At 42.0% G+C, this 19,176-nt stretch overlaps 1 protein-coding gene across 1 annotated transcript in view; it reads right to left on the bottom strand.

Moving 5' to 3' along the window:
• Positions 1-19,176, bottom strand: part of LOC126297593 (kelch-like ECH-associated protein 1B) — a 425,725-nt gene that overhangs the window by 113,088 nt on the left and 293,461 nt on the right. The window contains exon 4 of the mRNA XM_049988568.1: positions 10,732-11,139. Coding sequence (XP_049844525.1) covers positions 10,732-10,923 — 192 coding nt within the window. The 5' untranslated portion in view covers positions 10,924-11,139. The remainder of the gene's footprint in view (positions 1-10,731; positions 11,140-19,176) is intronic.

Here is a 19,176-nt window from a genome sequence, read left to right as displayed (position 1 = left end):
CATCCTGCGTGATTTCCGTGGTAACGCTTCCTCGTTCCTTTCCGCTGCGTCCAAGATTTTCAGAGTTTCCGAAGTATTATCCGGTTATCCTTCCGACTCCGCTACACTACCAGCCGGCCGCCGCTGTATTGTGCTTCAGCGCTCAGGTGCCCCGACCACCCGTCTTGGCTACTTCCTGTGTCAAGCAGGACCAACACACTTGCAGGCGTTTCCACCCAGGGCTTGAGTTACGCCTGTCGCTACATTTCCACTGGCGTTCCAATCTCTACTAGTATAGACATTCATTCATTACGCTGTTTTGATAATAAAGACACTCCGTCACATTTCATGCAATAAGCGTTAACAACTATTTACAAGGTGTACGTGACAATGTCAGTCTTCTTTAAATATTCATATATATGACGTACAACCTATCAAATGATACCTAATTCCGGTTGTAAAACACGGCAAAATATGTAGACGAGTGCTTGTAAGATGCAAAATTATAGCCACCTTATAAATGTAGCATGTCAGGTCAGTATTTCGGAAGGTGACAGAAACGACCATTTGAAGCAAAACAATTTCCTGCTGCTGTATGCTCTTGTCTGGATAGTATCAATAGCTATTTCTATCTTACCTTATAAAATACCTCAGCCGAACAACCAAAGGGCTTTTCACTGGCCGCATGGAACGCAATGTACTTCTACTACGATAGAACTGTCCGCTTCCTCCTCTCCCCCCCCCCCCCCCCCCACTCCCTCAACACCGTCCACGTTCACAACACACCTGAGACATATTTCATGTCCAGTTTCTCTAGTTATGGGATTGGTAAATTTATTAGGAACTTCATTCGTGTGGCCTTTAATAATTATTAGAAACTGCTGAAATTTTAGTGAATTGCTGCAAATTTTTAACCTATAAAATCAATAACGAATAAAAATTAGTGAAACGAAACCATTTAAAATTATGGTAAACATATGAATGTTTATAATTTTTTTCGACAACTAGCCGAAATTGAGAGTTCCTCTGCAAAATTTTTTTCGCTTCCTATGGCCATTCCTGTTAACATGTGGAATATCGACCTTCACTTGTGGGAAACCACGCTAAATTATGAAGCATACATTTGATTTCCATTTTATTTTTAAGTACTGTTAACATTTGCGGCTGTTCTACCCAGCTGCTATGTATATACACTTTTGACCGACAAAATTATTTGTTACTTTTTGTTAACACAGAGTTTATTTTGATGTTGAAACCAAAAATGTTTAATCTGAGTGCTAGGTATACTCAGTGGACGAAAGAGGAAATATTAGTATTAAATAGCTGTTACATTTGCAAATTGAGTACTTATCACGTTATTTCTAAAAAAAATTGTTTAATCTCTGGTTCGCATTAACGACACACTGCCATAGGACGTCTGTTCAGAGTTGTTTTAAATTAACACTTCTCAGAAACGCTCTAGTTTCACTGTAGTTAAAGCCAACAGATCGCTATGGCTGGACTACCTTTCATCAATGAACTTTTGCTGCTCTCCGAATTCGGTTGCTGTAACATTTATACAAGTGAAATCATTAACAGTTGCACAATATGCACAGAACGTCAGAAAACTCTTTCACATGCAGCACTTATCATCGAGTGCTGTGATAAGACGAGGGTTGAGGTCACGGTAGTAGCATGACAAAGCGTTTTTTTCTTTTCACAGCTAAGATGGTCGTAGTTGGTTTTAGTTTGGTACGTATTTGTTATATTCTAATGACATTACATCATTCAGTTCCAGGTAAGAAGCGTGGATATCAGGCAACAAACAGCGTGATCGGTGTTTATGTAAGACTGTCGCCAATAACACAAAGGAACTGTAGGTACTGTAAGTAGGCTGTTTAGGTTTTCTTATTGGTAACGCCGCTTAGCGCTCGGTATGAAAAATCACTGGCTGTGCTGTGCGCAGTCTGTGTTTAGTTTGCATTGTTGTCTGCCATTGTAGTGTCGGGCAACGGCAGCTGGATGCTAACAGCGCGTAGCGTTGCACAGTTGGAGGTGAGCCGCCAGCAGAGGTGGACGTGGGGAGAGAGATGGCGGAGTTTTGAAATTTGTAAGAATTGGTGTCATGAACTGCTATATATATTATGACTAGTGAGGTAAATACATTGTTTGTTCTCTATTAAAATCTTTCATTTGCTAACTATGCCTATCAGTAGTTAGTGCCTTCAGTAGTTTGAATCTTTTATTCAGCTGGCAGTAGTGGCGCTCGCTGTATTGCAGTAGCTTGAGTAACGAAGATTTTTGTGAGGTAAGTGATTTGTGAAACGTATAGGTTAATGTTAGTCAGGGCCATTCTTTCGTAGGGATTTTTGAAAGTCAGATTGCGTTGCGCTAAAAATATTGTGTGTCAGTTTAAGCACAGTCGTGTATAAATTTTTCCAAGGGGACGTTTCAGTACGACCTGACCCGTATTTTCAGTTTTGTTATCCTTTTCACGCTCTAATGACATATTTTCTTTCCAGTTTATTGTTAGACAATATTGGGTAAGTTACAAGATGTACGTCAGACATACGCTAATCGACAGAGTTTCTCCGGATACTTTCTCTGGATCCCCAGAATATGTTCCCTTTTTATAAGTGATGGTGAGATTTTCCCAGCTGGCAAATATGGTAGCGAACTGCCGGCGGAAACCAAGTAGACACGTTCGAGTCCCAGGGCGGAAAAAAATTTCTGCCTTTCCAAAAATAATTAACGTGGTGTATAGTCCGAAAAAAGTAGAACAATGCGAGTTCAGTGATGTGAACGTGCATCGATAAGTTACTCCTGGACAAAATAAACATGGTCCCTCAAAGCTGTATGGCCTCGTTTTTCTTTTCTTTTTTTAAGTAGTTTGCATGTCGTGACGACGATTTTTTTAGGAACCTCGCAATATATGGTTCATTATCATGAATAAGCTTTGTAGCTAACAGATATTTCTTACGCAACCAGAAGGTATTAGGAATCATGATTTTGTCTGTTGTGCAGGAGAAACCCTTAAGTAGCCTTGTGCTATGTCTCTGCCATTTATGTATGGAATTGAACGAGATCATCCGAAAAACTATAAAAAAGGAAAAATACGTCCATAACTACAAGCACTGCGAATTGGCTCAAGACTTGAGATACCTCTGGTAACACGATTTGTCATTGAGCTACATAATCCAAATTTTTATACAAATATCTCTTCAGAGAAAAGTATACAAGATATCGTTTGCCCGTGAAATCTTATCACAAGAAGACAACTATGTTAAAAAGCTGAGCAGTCGCGAAACAATTAAAGCTTGAAAGTTCTCGTTTCTTTACACCCAAAGCCAAGTAATACTGTTGTTTCATGTCCCAGCCATGATGAGGTCATTAAAGACGTAGCATACAAGGACTGGGGAAGCATAGGGAAATAAATTGCCCGTATCCTTTTAAAAGGAACTGTCTCAGAATCTGTCTTTAGCGATTTAGGGAATCTATGGAAGAGCTAAATTTGGTTGACTTGATGGGGTTTGAATCGTCGTCCTACCGAAAACGAGTCTAATATTTAAAGCATTGCTTCAGCTCATTTTGTAAGGCGTTCAGCATCTGTATATTGGTAAGGAAAAGAGACAAATAGTAATGACAGTAGGTTTTCTCCGCCAGATAGTGAACCTTGGATAACAGGGCGTAAAGTTTGGTAGAGACCCACTTGATGCGGATACCGATATGTTGTGACGGATAAGTTTTTAAAAGGGTGGCGGGTTATGAAATGCTAACGGCCTGGATACTACGTAAATTATTTTTATTTAGAAAGAGTGAAGTTTTTCGAGTCGTCATGGCCCTCACAGTATCTCAGAAGATAATGCAGCTGGTGCGTAAAGATCAGCGACCGAGAATCTATGCCAAATTCTTGCACTGTGAATCTTTGTCACCTTCCAAACAAGCACTAGTATTTATCAACACAAAGCCTTCGGTAATAGTGCCTGCCCTTAGTATGAATTTTATAGTCAACGAAGAGGTCGTAGTCTCTTTGAATCATATTGAGTAGCTGGACTGAAAATGCCGACCAAATCGTGCACTTAACTGGCTAGTACCGTTACGCACGTAACGGCATCAAGTACGGCTGTCCAGGGATGCTGGAAAAATATACATAACTGCTACGCATCTCATTTGCCTTCTGCGGAACGTTTCACTGACGTGCGATCAAAATAGTAATTATAAAGCCGCTGGAATCATAAATGTGATCCAGAAAATTTGGGTAACATTTAGGCATTTTTGTGTCAAATGGTTGTTGATTAAAGAAAACATGCGATTTAGAAATTCTCGCCAAACACTAAGAAATAGATTCCAAATTGACGTGGTGGTGAGTGGTCTCTGGTAAAACGACCAAGGTGACTAAATACTGCAATTTTCCTTTTTTTTAAAAAAAAATTGCTGTGATCGCTGCACTGACGCGTTTTCTTGCGCCGGTTCAACATAACAAGAATGAAGAAAGTCGCAACACGGCTATAAACTACGAACTAAAGGAAGAATTTGCGGTTAACTAAATCAGCCAGAAGCAAAAGCCCTTTAAACCTTTTGTTGTGCAAAATCTAAGCAATGTCTTCACAGTGTCTAGATTGCTTAACGATAATGTCGTGTGATTAGGGCCTCACGTCGGGTAGACCGTTCGCCGGGTGCAAGTCTTTTTATGTGACCTCACTGAGGCGACTTGCGCGTCGATGAAATGATGATGATTAGGACAACACAACAACCAGTCCCTGAGCGGAGAAAATCTCCGACTCAGCCGGGAATCGAACCCGGGCCCTTGAATTGATAGTCTATCGCTCTTTTTTAATTTTTTAAAAAATCTCATTTTGTTCGTTGTTGTTCGTTTCAATTGTTCGTGGCGGACGTCACCTGACGCCCGTTGAAGTTCGTTATTGATCCATTAACTCAATTTTTTATTACAGACAGCAGCTAACCCTCTGACCGAACACGCTGAGCTACCGTGCCGGTAAGTCGCTCTGACCACTCAGCTACCGGGGCGGACTGCTTAACGATATTACCGCACAACGAGATTTTTGAAAGAAATTTATCATATCCCATGAAACACATTTTTACACAACTGGCGCCGTGAATGTGCAAAGTCCACAAAGTAAACTTTTGAAGTTCAGCTCAATGGAGCCTTTTATCAATACACATAACTGTGTATGCTGAGCCTCTAGAATACCACAATCGACACTAAGCCGTTCTCTATAACTCCAAATATAAAATTTGACGAGAGCTGCTTTGATATTATGGGTCTATAGTTTTTTTCTCGAGAATGATGGTGCAAGTACCTAGCTATGAGTTCATCTCTACATATGATCATACTACATGGTCTTGCGCTTTCCTAAATACGAAGTCCACTACTCATGTAATAAAACGACACAGAGAGAGAATCTGTGAGGAATCTGTATTGTACGTTTCCTTGGAAATATATATATAAAGTCAGAAGGGAAATTGACCTGGCTTTTACGGCCCCTGGTGATACACACATGTGATTTCATTTTCCGGAGTAATTAAAGAAGAAGGCACGCGACGCAGTCGTGTCCTGAGTCGCGAGTATCTATTCGACCTGCAGCATAACGTTGTCCTACGCAAACGTTTTGCATGGGCTTGGAAACAGTAAGGTATGAACGAAGATGCTCGCCTAAATGACGTTACTTGGATAACAAAAAAGTGATATATGCGCTTATACGCACTTCATGTAACGCCTGTAAATTATGAATGTCGTTCACATAATATTTTCACTTTCACATCTCGTAGGTGTTTCGCTGCATTTCATTGCGTTATTTCTTCCGGACAAAGGAATCAACGTAATTGCAACACAATTTATCTGCGTCGGTCGAATGAGGAATAATTGCATTGGCAACAAATAACGTAATTGCTGCAAGTGTAGTTCTCAAGTAAGGCGTAATGACATGTGCCTTTGATAAAGAGTGGACTTTTTCCGGCTTTAGATGTTTTAACAAAGGTCAAACTTCATCCACGGAAAATACTGACGATGCAACCCTCTCTGTGACGTGAGGATATTCAGCTCTCTTGCATCATCCGCTATGTCCCATTTGCTTTTCTTGACCTTGATTTCTTTCAATGGAAAAGAGATAATGTCTGTTTTCTCAGTACCTAAGTTGCTGCTGGGAACGCGAAAGCACCTATCAAATAAATGATGGCGGGTAAAGCATTTCTCACCTTCGGAAATTTAACTCCGTAGTAATATCTCTTCGTTGGTAAAACCGAACCATTCCCAGTGAATATTTAACTGTTGCGATCTAGAAGCATTTAGCATATCGTGATTCCTAAAATTTCCGGAAATCAGGCGCAAACATCCTGGAAGAAGGTACAGGAAGCAATCAACTAGTCAGCATAACGTGAACAAAATCTAGAGTCTGGTGGTGAATGTTCTGAACGCTTTTCGTGTAGATAGTCAAGCGCGAAAGATATCGTTAACAACAATCTCCGATTTCATGTAAGTATGAAAGACTAGACATTGTCAACAGAAAAACGCCTCCGAATGTGGTGTGTCTATACTCGCTACCACAGTAGTGCGGCATGTTTCCGCTTGGAGAATAAGTAACAGTACTTAGCGGATGAAACACATACAACGTACGCAGTAGGTGCTCTTTAAAATCCTAAATGTTAGTCTTCTGGAATGTAAAATGAGATGAAACGATCTCACCATAAAAAGTTTCGAAAAACGGGATTGTATCGCTTGACCAGTTACAACACCACCCACAGATGTAAATAATCCAGAAAATACGCTTTTCTTAGAGAAAAGTACGTATTTACGTTCCCTCCCGGCTTGTCACATATCATAATTCAAAAACGGCTCTGAGCACTATGGGACTTAACGTCTGAGGTCATCAATCCCCTAGAACTTAGAACTACTTAAACCTAACTAACCTAAGGACGTCACACACATCCATTCCCGAGGCAGGATTCGAACCTGCCACCGTAGCGGTCGCGCGGTTCCAGACTGTAGCGCCTAGAACCGTTCGGGCCACACCGGCCGGCATAGCATAACTGCCCGTTATCATTAACTCATTCTGGACATAGGAATCTGAGGGCGAGACTCAGAAATTGCCGAATCATGGACTCAGCTTACGAATGAAAACTGAAAATCGAATCCCTTTAAACTATGCAACAAGTCGTTAACCACCGCTACCGAATACCCTTAACACAACAATGAACACTCGCGGATACCTATTCCCAAGATACGAAATAATTTTTGACACTGGGTATTTATACAACGTACCACAGTGGTATAGAGGAGGACGAGACGAGCAAATTTTATGCAGGATACCTGTGGTCAATCAAGCCAGGTAACTACATCAAGTCGGCCTACAAAACCGGTGCGCATGCACGTCGCGCGAGATTTTCAACTTCTCTCGCGCTCTTTGCGCAAGCTATTAGTCTTAAATAATACATGAATAGGACATTTTTGTATGTAATTTAATTTTGTAACAGAATTTATTTTCAGTAGGGGGCGCGCTTTTCGAATTATTCAAGAAAAAACGTAAAAAAGTGCCCTTCAGCGAAACCACCGCCTCACTACCCACCGGTCAGGGTTTTTGCTTTGTTGTTCATGGCACACTCTCCTATCACTCTAAAAAACTTTGCTACTACACGAACTATTTACCATATGTGCCTCAAAGTTTCGAACAGTGGTAGATGGGACGCCATATTAAAAATCCTGAGTCGTGCTGTGTGTGTGTGTGTGTGTGTGTGTGTGTGTGTGTGTGTGTGTGTGTGTGAGGGGCGAGAGGGGTGCTTGGGAGTGCTTTTAAAGGTCGCTTTTTTACGTTTTTCTTGTATAACTCGAAAACCGCTGCTTCTAGCGATAACTTATCCCGGTGTAAAATTAGAACATCCTACACAAAAGCACCTATTATCTTTTTCCCCTAGGACTAATAGTTTGTGCGAAGAGAGCGAGAGAATATTGAAAATCTAAATTTTTGTAGGCCAATTTTAGGTAGTGTCCTATTTTACGTCTCGACTTCCTCTATACCATTGTGTTACGATGTAAACAATTATCGTTTACAACCAGTATACTTACATTCTGCACCGTTTGACTAGTGAAGTAACTTATTGCAATGAGATGCACTCACATCGCACCTAAAAAACAGTAGAGGTGAACATTTTGAGACCACTGGTATTACTCCTGCTTCAATAGTATTAACTGGAAGTAACTGAGACTACTAAGCACAAATTCATCTGAATATTCTAATACAACTACATTAGTTTAACATCATCCCTAATGAAATATACTCTTTCTCTGAAATTTATCATTTCCACAGAACGTGTGCTCGTATAATTCGGTTCACCTGTTATCTCTTCATAATGAATAATGAAACAAAGTTTGCAACTAAACTAGCCTGGAAATGTTCCGAACACAAAGAACAAAGACGCGTTGCAGCGGAACTAACAGACAGGAAAATTAATGACGCCAGGTGCGGGCATTTGTAGGAAGGACAGAAGAAAGGAATGTAAACGTTTAACCTCCAGTCGACATTTAATTCAACAGACTTACGAAGAGATTAGGTTTTAACGTCCCGTCGACGGCAGTATCATTACGGTAGGGGAAGGAAAGGGAAGGGATTGAAACGGACAATGTCTTTAAAGGACTCACCCCGGTATTTGCCTTAACGGATGTAGAGAAATCAAGGAAGTTTAAATAAACTCTGTTCCTCCCTAATATCTTATCCTAGAAGTGGAAGTCGTGCTTGTTCGCCAGTGTAGTATAGCTAATTAGTTAAAGTGCGATATTGGCCTTCCCCTGAAATCTTTGTTGTGGTGACAGACTGACCTGTAGCGTAGCCCGCGACCTAGGTTAGGGTGAAAGGTGATAATATGGTGAATTGGCGAAGCCAACGAATGTGAAAGCCAAATAAATATTGTGGTAACAGACTGACCTATAAAATAACCTAATGTTTAAGTCAGCGCCATATTTAAATACTAGGTCATTTGCTTTATTATAATTTCAGTCTTGTATCGCAATGTTTCTTTCTAATCAAATAATTAATTTCGGTCGGTAACGGCCATCTTCAGAGCTGAGTGAAAAGGTGTTGCAGAACACACATCACGCCCTTACACGTGATGGTGCAGTCAAAAGCATTAGCCTTTCGGTTTCGTCAAAACACTTAAAAATACAATTTGTGATATTTAATGAACTTTTTTTTTACACCGTAAAAACTAAAATTTCGAGGTAAATTCAGAAGAAGTATTTTAGATAAAGGACAAGTTTCCGACTCGTATTCATGATATCAGATATCGTACATAAATTACGAAATAAGCAAGGGGGTCCTCTACGTACCTTTTACTACTTATCAAGTAGTGTGCATGTGATAACAAATTGCCCACGAAAGAAGAATATCGAAGTTAGCGTCCCTTGTAACAAATAGTCAGCATGGCGCATACTGTGAAAAAAAGTAGAGCAATTTTATCTCAGTGTCGTACTCAAAATGTGTAAGTCGCGCTTGTATGCTGATGAACGACTATTCACGTAGTCCGATAGTTTGACTCCGTCTCTTTTGCGAACGGTATCGAATAACTACAGAGTTACCAATACCACCGTAGTCAGCTTAAAATTCTACACAAATAGCTTCTAATTAGAAGTTAATCAGCCAGAGTATGAATAAATCTAAGTATATCTTTTCGAAAAGCCTAATATACAAAACGGCACCCCCCTGCCCAGTTGCGACCATACAGTTACCGAACACGCAATCCGAAAAAGGAGAAGATAAACTATAATAAGTGCGCTAAGTACTGGACCTGTATGAAGTACCATGTCTCAGAAAATCAGAATTTACACTAGCGTCACTGACAACAATGAACCTATTTTTCTTTTCTTCTTATCCAGAACCGTCTGGTTTCTGAAGGCTTCTTACGTCCAACTAATCATTCGTACGCGCTGAGACCGTACAGTAGGTGCAAATTGAAAGGAAAGGAGTATCCGTTTGTTACAATATTCTACAACGTTATGGGAAAAAGCGTTGCCATTCATTTTTATTTTGGGCTACACTGGTGAACTAACTTTCCGTATTCACACAGCTGCGTAAGTAGACAGGATGAGAAGTAGGGTGACTGACCCTCGGGCTGTAAGGCCCCCTAAGCTTCAATTGTCTCTCGTTAGGCGATTAACGCTCTCTTGTACACTGTGGTTGCTTAGCAAGATGGCGGGCAGGGAACTCTCTTGATAAGTGTGAGCGGCACCCAGGCACAGATACCAGGGCCTCTCGGCGCACGTCACACATCACGCTACCGGGAACACTGCCAGCGGGCGCATCCTCCTCGATCTACGAGCACTGTCACGACATCGGCGGGTCCTTCTCCGGCTGCCAGCAGAGGGCACTGACAATGAGGAAAGACGTGTCCTCGTGGAGCGCGAAATTAGGCTCGTTGCGGAGGCTGCGATGAGATTTCCGTGCTGTCTGGACAACGTCACATTAGGTCGACTGAAAGGAAAGGCGATGCATAGTGATATTTGGCACGGAAGCGAGACGCACGGCAGCTGTGAGCGCAAATGTTATTGCAGGTGGAGAGAACTGCTGAGAATACGACATTGGAGAAAGAAAATACCCAACCGAATAGCTGATGGCAAGAAATTGATCATTGCGATTTAGTGGCCGGGTATAACGTAGGTTTGACGAAAGTAATGGTAGAGGAAAATGGTCTGATGCTGTAATAGTGAAGGATTACTTTGAAGGAAAGTGGTGCGCAAGCAGGAAGCGCGAAAAGCAGAGCTGGTACCTTCATGGCGTCCTTGACGTAGTTGGCCATGCAGAAGGTCATGTCGCCCAGCTCGCTGCTGCCTCCGGCCGTCGCCTTGGTCACCACCTCCGGCGCCGCCTTGTTGAAGACGCAGCCTCCTCCCATCGCCTGCTGGCCCTTGACCTCGGGTCCCGAGCTCGGAGCCCCCAAGTAGTCCTCGCCGTCGTCCATCGCTCACACCAGCACTCGCCACAGGCGTCCGCTTGTGCCGCTACAGACACATCCCCCCCCGACACCCCGTCCCCTCCCCCCGGGGAACAAGGCACTGCGGCGCTGGAGCTGGAGTCTCGGGTGCTAGCTGGGCGGACGGGTGGAGCGTGGTCGCGGCGGCGTCCCGGGCGCACAGCGCATGCTATCCGGCGGCGGTCACAGGCGTAGCAGCGTCACCTGCAACGCGAGGCACCCGGTCAGGCTGCCGCCACCAAACTGCAGAGTCAGCCTAGCTGCGCGCTTATCGCTCGGCCGCCGCGGCTCGCAGCGCCACGACCGCGCGCCGCCGCCGCCGCCGCCGCAGACATTACCTCATCTACATCTGCACTAGTTCTCCGCCAGCCACTGGCGGGGTACCTACCTTCTGCGTCAGCCCGCTGCTCCCTTTCCCTGTGTCAACAAAGGGCGAAAAAAATATCTGCGAGCTGTGAGCAGGAAAGGGCGCCGCAGGATCAAGTTCTTGCTCTATAGCTTCTCTTCAGATATGATCTTCCGCTAAACATTACAAATAATTAAAAACTTTCTCAGTATTTTACCTTCCGTTGGGGCCGCAGCATAGTATGCGTCAGTATAAGACATAATGAATGCCCCAAAACTAGCTTCAATTTTATATATATACGCGACAGGTCAGTTTCGACTTAATGTCATTATCGAGTGACGTCTAGTTGGAAGTGACGACCGATTAGCATCTGTAGTAAATTTTTTGTCATATCTAGGTAATCCGACAAAAACGTATTTTTAAATTTCGTAACTACAAGAAGTTAGTATATAATTGAAAACTTAATAAATTACGGAATAATGTAGATAGAGAGGTAAAAATTGACACACATGCTTGGAATGACATGAGGTTTTCTTAGAAAAGAAAAACCATATTGATAGACGCGTGAAAGATCTCTTGCGCGTGTCGTTTGGTGATGATCGTGTTCTCAGCCGCCACTTCCGTCATGCTTGGCCTCCCAGGTCCCCAGACTTTTGGGGTTACCTGAAGGCCCAAATGCATCGTGATCGACCGACATCTCTAGGGATGCTGAAAGACAAAACCCGATTCCAATGCCTGACCATAACTCCGGACATGCTTTACAGTGCTGTTCACAATATTATTCCTCGACTACAGCTATTGTTGAGGAATGATGGTGGACATATTGAGCATTTCCTGTAAAGAACATCATCTTTGCTTTGTCTTACATTGTTATGCTAATTATTGCCATTCTGATCAGATGAAGCGCCATCTGTCGGACATTTTTTGAACTTTTGTATTTTTTTTGTTCTAATAAAATCCCATATCATTCCAAGCATGTGTGTCAATTTTTACCTCTCTATCTATATTATCCTGTGATTTATTCAGTTTTCAAATTTATACTGACTTTTTGATCACCCGGTACTTACCAAGGCATGACAGAAAAAATTTGTTGTGGATGCAATATGGTCGTCACTTCTAACTAGACGTCACTTGATAATGGTAATAAGCCGAACCAGGCCTGTTGTGTAAAATATTTAAAAAATATATTACTGCAGCTAGTTTTGGAACACTCCTTATGTCTTATACTAATATTCTCAGTAGGTCGAACCCTACAGCTTGTACAAAAAGCAAGCTCCCGATTATCCGCGTGCCCATCAGGTTTGCAGATTATTAGTACAGATTTCGTGGAATTTGGAAAAAAAGCCTAAACCATATTACAATTACAAGGAATATTTCCGTTGAAAGTTGGTCTCGCGGTTCTAAGCTCGCAGTCCGGAACCGTGCGACTGCTACGGTAGCAGGTTCGAATCCTGCCTCGGGCATGGATGTGTGTGATGTCCTTAGGTTAGTTAGGTTTTAGTAGTTCTAAGTTCTAGGGGACTAATGACCACAGCAGTTGAGTCCCATAGTGCTCAGAGCCATTTGAACCGTTGAAAGTACACGATTAAGCATGAGACTTACGTTTTAGCGTCAGAAGACGATACACCCCCTAATCAGAACTCCAATAATCGGGAGCGATTTCACTGCTGCCAACAGACACTGCGCATAAGGACCACGAAGGTAAAATACGAGAAATTAGGCCTCAGACAGAGGCATACAGACAGTCGTTTTTCCCTCGGTCTACTTGCGACTGAAAAAGGAAACGAAATGACTAGTGTCGATACAGGACAACCTCCGCAGCGCAACATACGGTGACTTGCGGTAGCGTTCTCGCTTCCCACGCCCGGGTTCCCGGGTTCGATTCCCGGCGGGGTCAGGGATTTTCTCTGCCTCGTGATGGCTGGGTGTTGTGTGATGTCCTTAGGTTAGTTAGGTTTAAGTAGTTCTAAGTTCTAGGGGACTGATGACCTAAGTGCTCAGAGCCAGTTGAACCAGTACGTACGTAGATGTAGATGAGATTAATTTGTTGATGCTGCCACTGTAGAATGTTTGATCTTGCTGACGAGCTACAATCTCACCTCTGCTTGCACTGTTTGATCACCACCAAGGTGAAGTGCACCAAGTGTAGGCCGGAGTGGCCGAGCGGTTTTAGGCGCTTCAGTCTGGAACCGCGCGACCGCTACGGTCGCAGGTTCGAATCCTGCCTCGGGCATGGATGTGAGTGATGTCCTTAGGTTAGTTAGGTTTAAGTAGTTCTAAGTTCTAGGGGACTGATGACCTCAGAAATTCAGTCACATAGTGGTCAGAGCCATTTTTTTGCACGAAAGTGTTCTTTAGGTTCTGCTAATAGATGCTAATCGGGTGGGGCCTAGTCGGTACTGTATGGAGGGTGATCGACGAGAGTGCAACCAAGGCGTCGGATTGCTGCAGATGTCGCAGCACTCGTGTGCGGTCTGGTGCTGTAATGCCGAAACAGAGGGTGTTCCATGTGTGGACAAAGTCTTCGAAATTCTGTTTCTCCCGCACCGACACAGTTGCGTTACTTACCACCATACATCCTACAATTCGGAGCCGTCTAGTGGCAAAGGGCTCTAAATATGTAGACATGAAGAATAAAGATGTAGAATGTTATTAACATTTGTTTTATTTTAAAAGCTTTGGGGTTTTCACAGGAAAAATTCGGAGGCATTACTTTTAGCGTGTCAGCGTCTATTTATAAATGATCTAATGAATTCCTCGGTGAGAGGAAGTGAACGAAGATGAGGTGATGGAGGAACTCGTCATCACGCACGCCAACACACTGAAACGCGTTGATCTGTTATTAGATAATGCAGGACAAAATTCGTTTGAATGTACCAAGTTTCGACTCTCCAGAAAACTAGAACCGTCGACAGGAAGAAAATAAATGTAAAATAAACAAAAAAATGTGACTGTTATTAAATGAAAACAGAATATACGAAATACTGTGAGTTTTACGTGTAATTTTGTAGGTAAGTTGTCAGTGTCTGGGGAGTAGGCTAAAGCGTAAATAATGAAGTGGGAGTTCAAATGTGACATGTAGCATGCGTTCTAAGTTTAGCAAATAGCAGTTTTTGATAAAAATGTGTGTACTCTGAATTAACCGCGGTATACCGTGATCCACGGAGTCTCGGATCGTCATTAACCAGGTTTCACTTCATGAGCCATGGACCTTGCCGTCGTGGGGCGGCTTGCGTGTATCGAAGATACGCATGCCGTACCGTGGGTGCATTCAAATGAGGCGTATCTATTGACCGCTACGGTCGCAGGTTCGAATCCTGCCTCGGGCATGGATGTGTGTGATGTTCTTAGGTTAGTTAGGTTTACGTAATTCGCAATTCTAAGCTCTAGGGGTCTGATGACCTCAGATGTTTAGTCCCATAGTGCTCAGAGCCATTCGAACCTTTTTTTTTGCGAGGGCGTGCTGCTCTGTGTGGTGACATGGCGATGGCATCATCTTGGGTGAAATATATTACAGAGGGGAAATATTCTCCCCATTCGAATTTCCGCGCAGCAACTACTCAGGAAGATGTCATCAGAAAAAACATTTTTGTACTCTACAGTTAGTAGCGTGGAAAGTTAGTTCCCCCAATCAGGCAGACAGATTGGAAAATTTGAAAAGAGAAATGGATATGTTGAAGTTAAATATAGTGGAATTAGTGAAGTGCTTTGCCAGGGAGACCAGTACTTATGGTCAGGTAATACATGAGTAGACCCAATAATGAATAAGAAGATAGGAATAGCGGGTAAGCTACAATGAGCGGCACAGTGAACGCATTATCGTTGCCAAGATAAACACGAAGGCAACACCCACCACAAAGTACAACTGCATATGCCAACTAGCTCTGCAAATGATGAAGCGATTGAAGAAATGTATGGTGAGATGAAATAAATTATTCACACAATTAAGAGAGAGGAAAATGTGATTATGGTGGGCGACTGGAATCAGGCAGTGGGAAAAGGAAGAGAAGGAAAATTAGTAGGTGAATATGGACTGGGGAAAAGGAATGAGACTACCACTTGGTAGGATATTGCACAGAGCATAACTTAAACATAGGTATCACTTGTTTTAAGAATCATGAAAATAGGTTGTATACGTGGAAGAGGCCTGGAAACACTGGAAGGTTTCAAATTGATTTTATAATGGTAAGATAGAGATTTCGGAACCAGATTTTAAACTGAAAGACGTTTCCAGGAGCAGATATGTGCTCTGACCACAATTTACTGGTTATAAACGGTAGATTAAAACCGAAAAAAACTTCAAAAAGATACGAAATTAAGCAGATGGGATTTATGTAAGTTGAAAGAACCACAGGTTGTTGAGAGTTTTGGAGGGAGCATTAGGCAACGGTTGACTGAAACAGGGAAAAGGAATGCAGTAGAAGACGAATCAGATGGTGAAGGCAGCAGAGGATCAAAAAGATAAAGAGATCCTTGGATATTACGGGAGATACTGAGTTTAACTGCTGAAAGGAGAAAATACAAAAATACAGCAAATGAAGCAGGCGAAAGGAAACACAAATATCTAAAAAAAAATTGGTAACAGGAAATTTCAATTGGCTACGCAGGAATGGCTAGATGACAAATGTAAGGATATAGAAGCATATATAACTAATACAAAGATAGATACCGCCTACAGGAAAATTAAAGAGTCTTTGAAGAAAAGAAAAATAGCTGTATTAATGTAAAGAGATGAAATGAAAAACCAGTAATAAGCCGAAATGTGGAAGAAATACATAGAGGGTCTCTACAAGGGTAATGAAGTTGAAGACAATATTATAGAAAGGGAAGATAACGTAAATGAAGATGAGATAGAAGATATGACACTGCGAGAAGAATTTGACAGAGTGCTGAAAGACCTAAGCCGAAACAAGATCCCTGGAGCATACGATATTCCCTCAGACCTGCTGATATCCTTAGAAGTGACCGCCATAGCAAAACTATTCCACATGGTGTGCAAGATGTATAAGACAGGCGAAATACCCTTAGACTTCAAGACGAATGTTATAATTCCAATTCCAAAGAAAGCAGGCGCTGACAGGTGTGAATATTACCGAGCTATCATTTTAATAAGTCATGGTTGCAAAATACTAACATGAATTACTTACAGAAGAATGGAAAACTGCCGACCTCTGGGAAAATAAATTTGGATTCTGCAGAAATGTAGGGACACGTGGGGCAATACTGACACTACCACTTATCTTCTAAGACTAGTTAAGGAAACGTAAACTTATGTTTACAGCATTTGTAGATTTGGAGAAAGCTTTTGGCAGTTTCGACTGGACTACACTCTTCGAAATTCTGAAGGACAGGGATGGAAACAGGGATCTAAAGGTAATCAACAACTTGTACAGAAACAAGACACCGGTTATAAGAGTCTAGGGGCATGAAAGTGAAGCAGTGGTTGAGAAGAGAGTGAGACAGGGTTGTAGCCTATCCACGATGTTATTCAATCTGTACGTAGAGCCAGCAGTACAAGAAACCAAAGAAAAATTTGTAGAAGGACTGAAAATCCAGGAAGAAGAAAAAAACCTTTGAGGTTTATCGATGACATTGTAATTTTGTTAAAGACAGCATAGGACTTGGAAGCGCAGTTGGACGGGGTGGATAGAGTCTCGAAAGGAGGATATAAGACGAACATTAACAAAAGCAAAACAAGGGTAATGGAACGTAGTTGAATTAAATCAGGTGATGCTGACCGAACTAAGAGTAGGAAACGACACACTTAAAGTATAGACGAGTTTTGCTAACTGGGCAGTAAAATAAACAATGACGGCCGAAGGAGAGGGGATATAAAATGCAGTCTGTCAATCGCAAGAAAAGCGTTTCTGAAGAGGAGAAATTTGTGAACACCGAATATAGACTGAAATATTAAGAAGTCTTTTTCTGAAGGTATTCGCATAGAGTGCAGTCTTGTACGTTAGTGAAACGTGGACGATGAACAGTTCAGACAAAAAGAGAATGGAACCTTTCGAAATGTGGTGCTACAGAAGAATACTGAAGATCAGATGGGTAGATCGTGAGCCCATCGAATCACATATGTAGTTACTTCTTCCGCGACGTAATAACTTTGGTTCTTATGGTTCCGTGGAACCTCGGGAAATAAATGATAAGAAAATTTATATTCGCAGATGATGCAAGGGAGAAAGGTTGCCTACACGCCTATTTATAAGCCCTAATATCTCTAACTTCACCACCGTACACGAAATCATTGGGACGTTAGAGTTTAACGTCCTGTTAAAATCATGTTCGTAAAGACGAAGAACTGGACTGGAGAAGAATGGTTGGTTGAATGATCTAGGGGAGGGGACCAAACTGCGAAGTCATCGGTTCCACCAGATTAGGGAAGGATGGGCAAGAAAGTCGGCCGTACCCTTTCGAAGGAACCATTTCGCCTGAAGCGATTTAGGGAAACCACGGAAGACCTATATCAGCATGGCCAGACGCGGGTCTGAACCGTCCTCCTCCCGAATTGGACAAAAATGAGAACAATATAAATGGCTGTAGCAATGTCTATCAACTACTGCTAGTGATTGCCGCATTTATGTACTGTTTGTTAATGGCAATTATCTGTTTAAGTTGTGTACGTTAACAAATTTGCCTGCTGGTCAGGTTTGCTGAGGCATGTCCGTCTGTGATTGATTACAAATTTGCTCCAGTGTAAAATTCAGAACACATCCACAAAACACACATACAAGCACATTCATTGGGAAGCAGCGTGTTTTCAACAACTTTTCACCAGGAGCATATGAGTGTCACTCATCTCCCTATCGTGTATATTCACACCGATTTCCTTGAGATCAGAAAACAATTACTTTACTTTTCCTTCACTGATTACTGAAAGCCATAAACGTGTGCCAAAAGGGCGTAATTTCTGTCGCTTTATGACCTTTTACACTGAGAAATCTAATCAGTGGCTGTAATTCACCTGCAGAGGAGTTATTTACCTTCGTTGTCCTGTTAAACCGCTGGCACGCAAAGAAAAAACGATCCGAATGACGACCATTGGCGAATCGTAAATGGAGGATTTGTGCACTCTGCCATTCACGAGAAGTCTAATCGCTGCATACAGTAGTAACTTTTAACTATACGTGTTTCGCAGCAATATATTTCTTAACTTCTCTCAGGAGGAGGGTTCTCGGACTTTAAGATGGATTTTTTTTCATGACGCAAACTATTTTAGATTTCCCCTTCGAATTTTGTTGAGCAAATACTTTTTTAAACAAACTTGTGACACATTTCACAGTTATTTTAGAACTTTTCCATAGATTCGGTTAACGCTGTTTGGTGACCCCCAGAGAGGAGAACAGTCCCTGAGAATGGACCAGACAGGAGTTTCCTTGGCTACCTTCTTCGCCTACGAGAGACGGGGTCCGATGAACAGACACACAATTTTCCGATAACGCTTACATGTACAGTTTCTACAGCTCATGTCAACGTATGGTGGCTATATGCATAAACAGTATCGTGTCTTGTAAGGAATTCTGCTTATTTATGTAGTAACTTTTTTGCTGACAATAATAATTCCTTATTTTTTACCAAATTATACTTCTCCACTCGCGTGAGTCTTCACTGTGATTTTATTTGACACGTAAACCCCCGCATCCTTCATGAATCGAAGTATCGAACTCCCGTGTACAAAACAATTTCAAATGTCCCATTACTTCATAAAAAATGTAATGTGTTATATATTTTGCTTTAAGCACGCAAGTGAGAAAAAGTTTTGAAAAGGTCTTAAATTATGTTTAGTTTGTCGGAAGCCTCTGAGTGCTCTCATTATGAAGCACCGGATAAATATAGCTTGGGTAATTTCAGCTCCATTTTAAGCAAAAGCAATTTTTTGATACATCTCTGTG

The sequence above is a fragment of the Schistocerca gregaria genome, chromosome X, assembly GCF_023897955.1.
Source record: "Schistocerca gregaria isolate iqSchGreg1 chromosome X, iqSchGreg1.2, whole genome shotgun sequence".
NCBI classification, from domain to species: Eukaryota; Metazoa; Arthropoda; class Insecta; order Orthoptera; family Acrididae; genus Schistocerca; species Schistocerca gregaria.
This window is presented reverse-complemented; position numbering and strand designations above follow the sequence as displayed.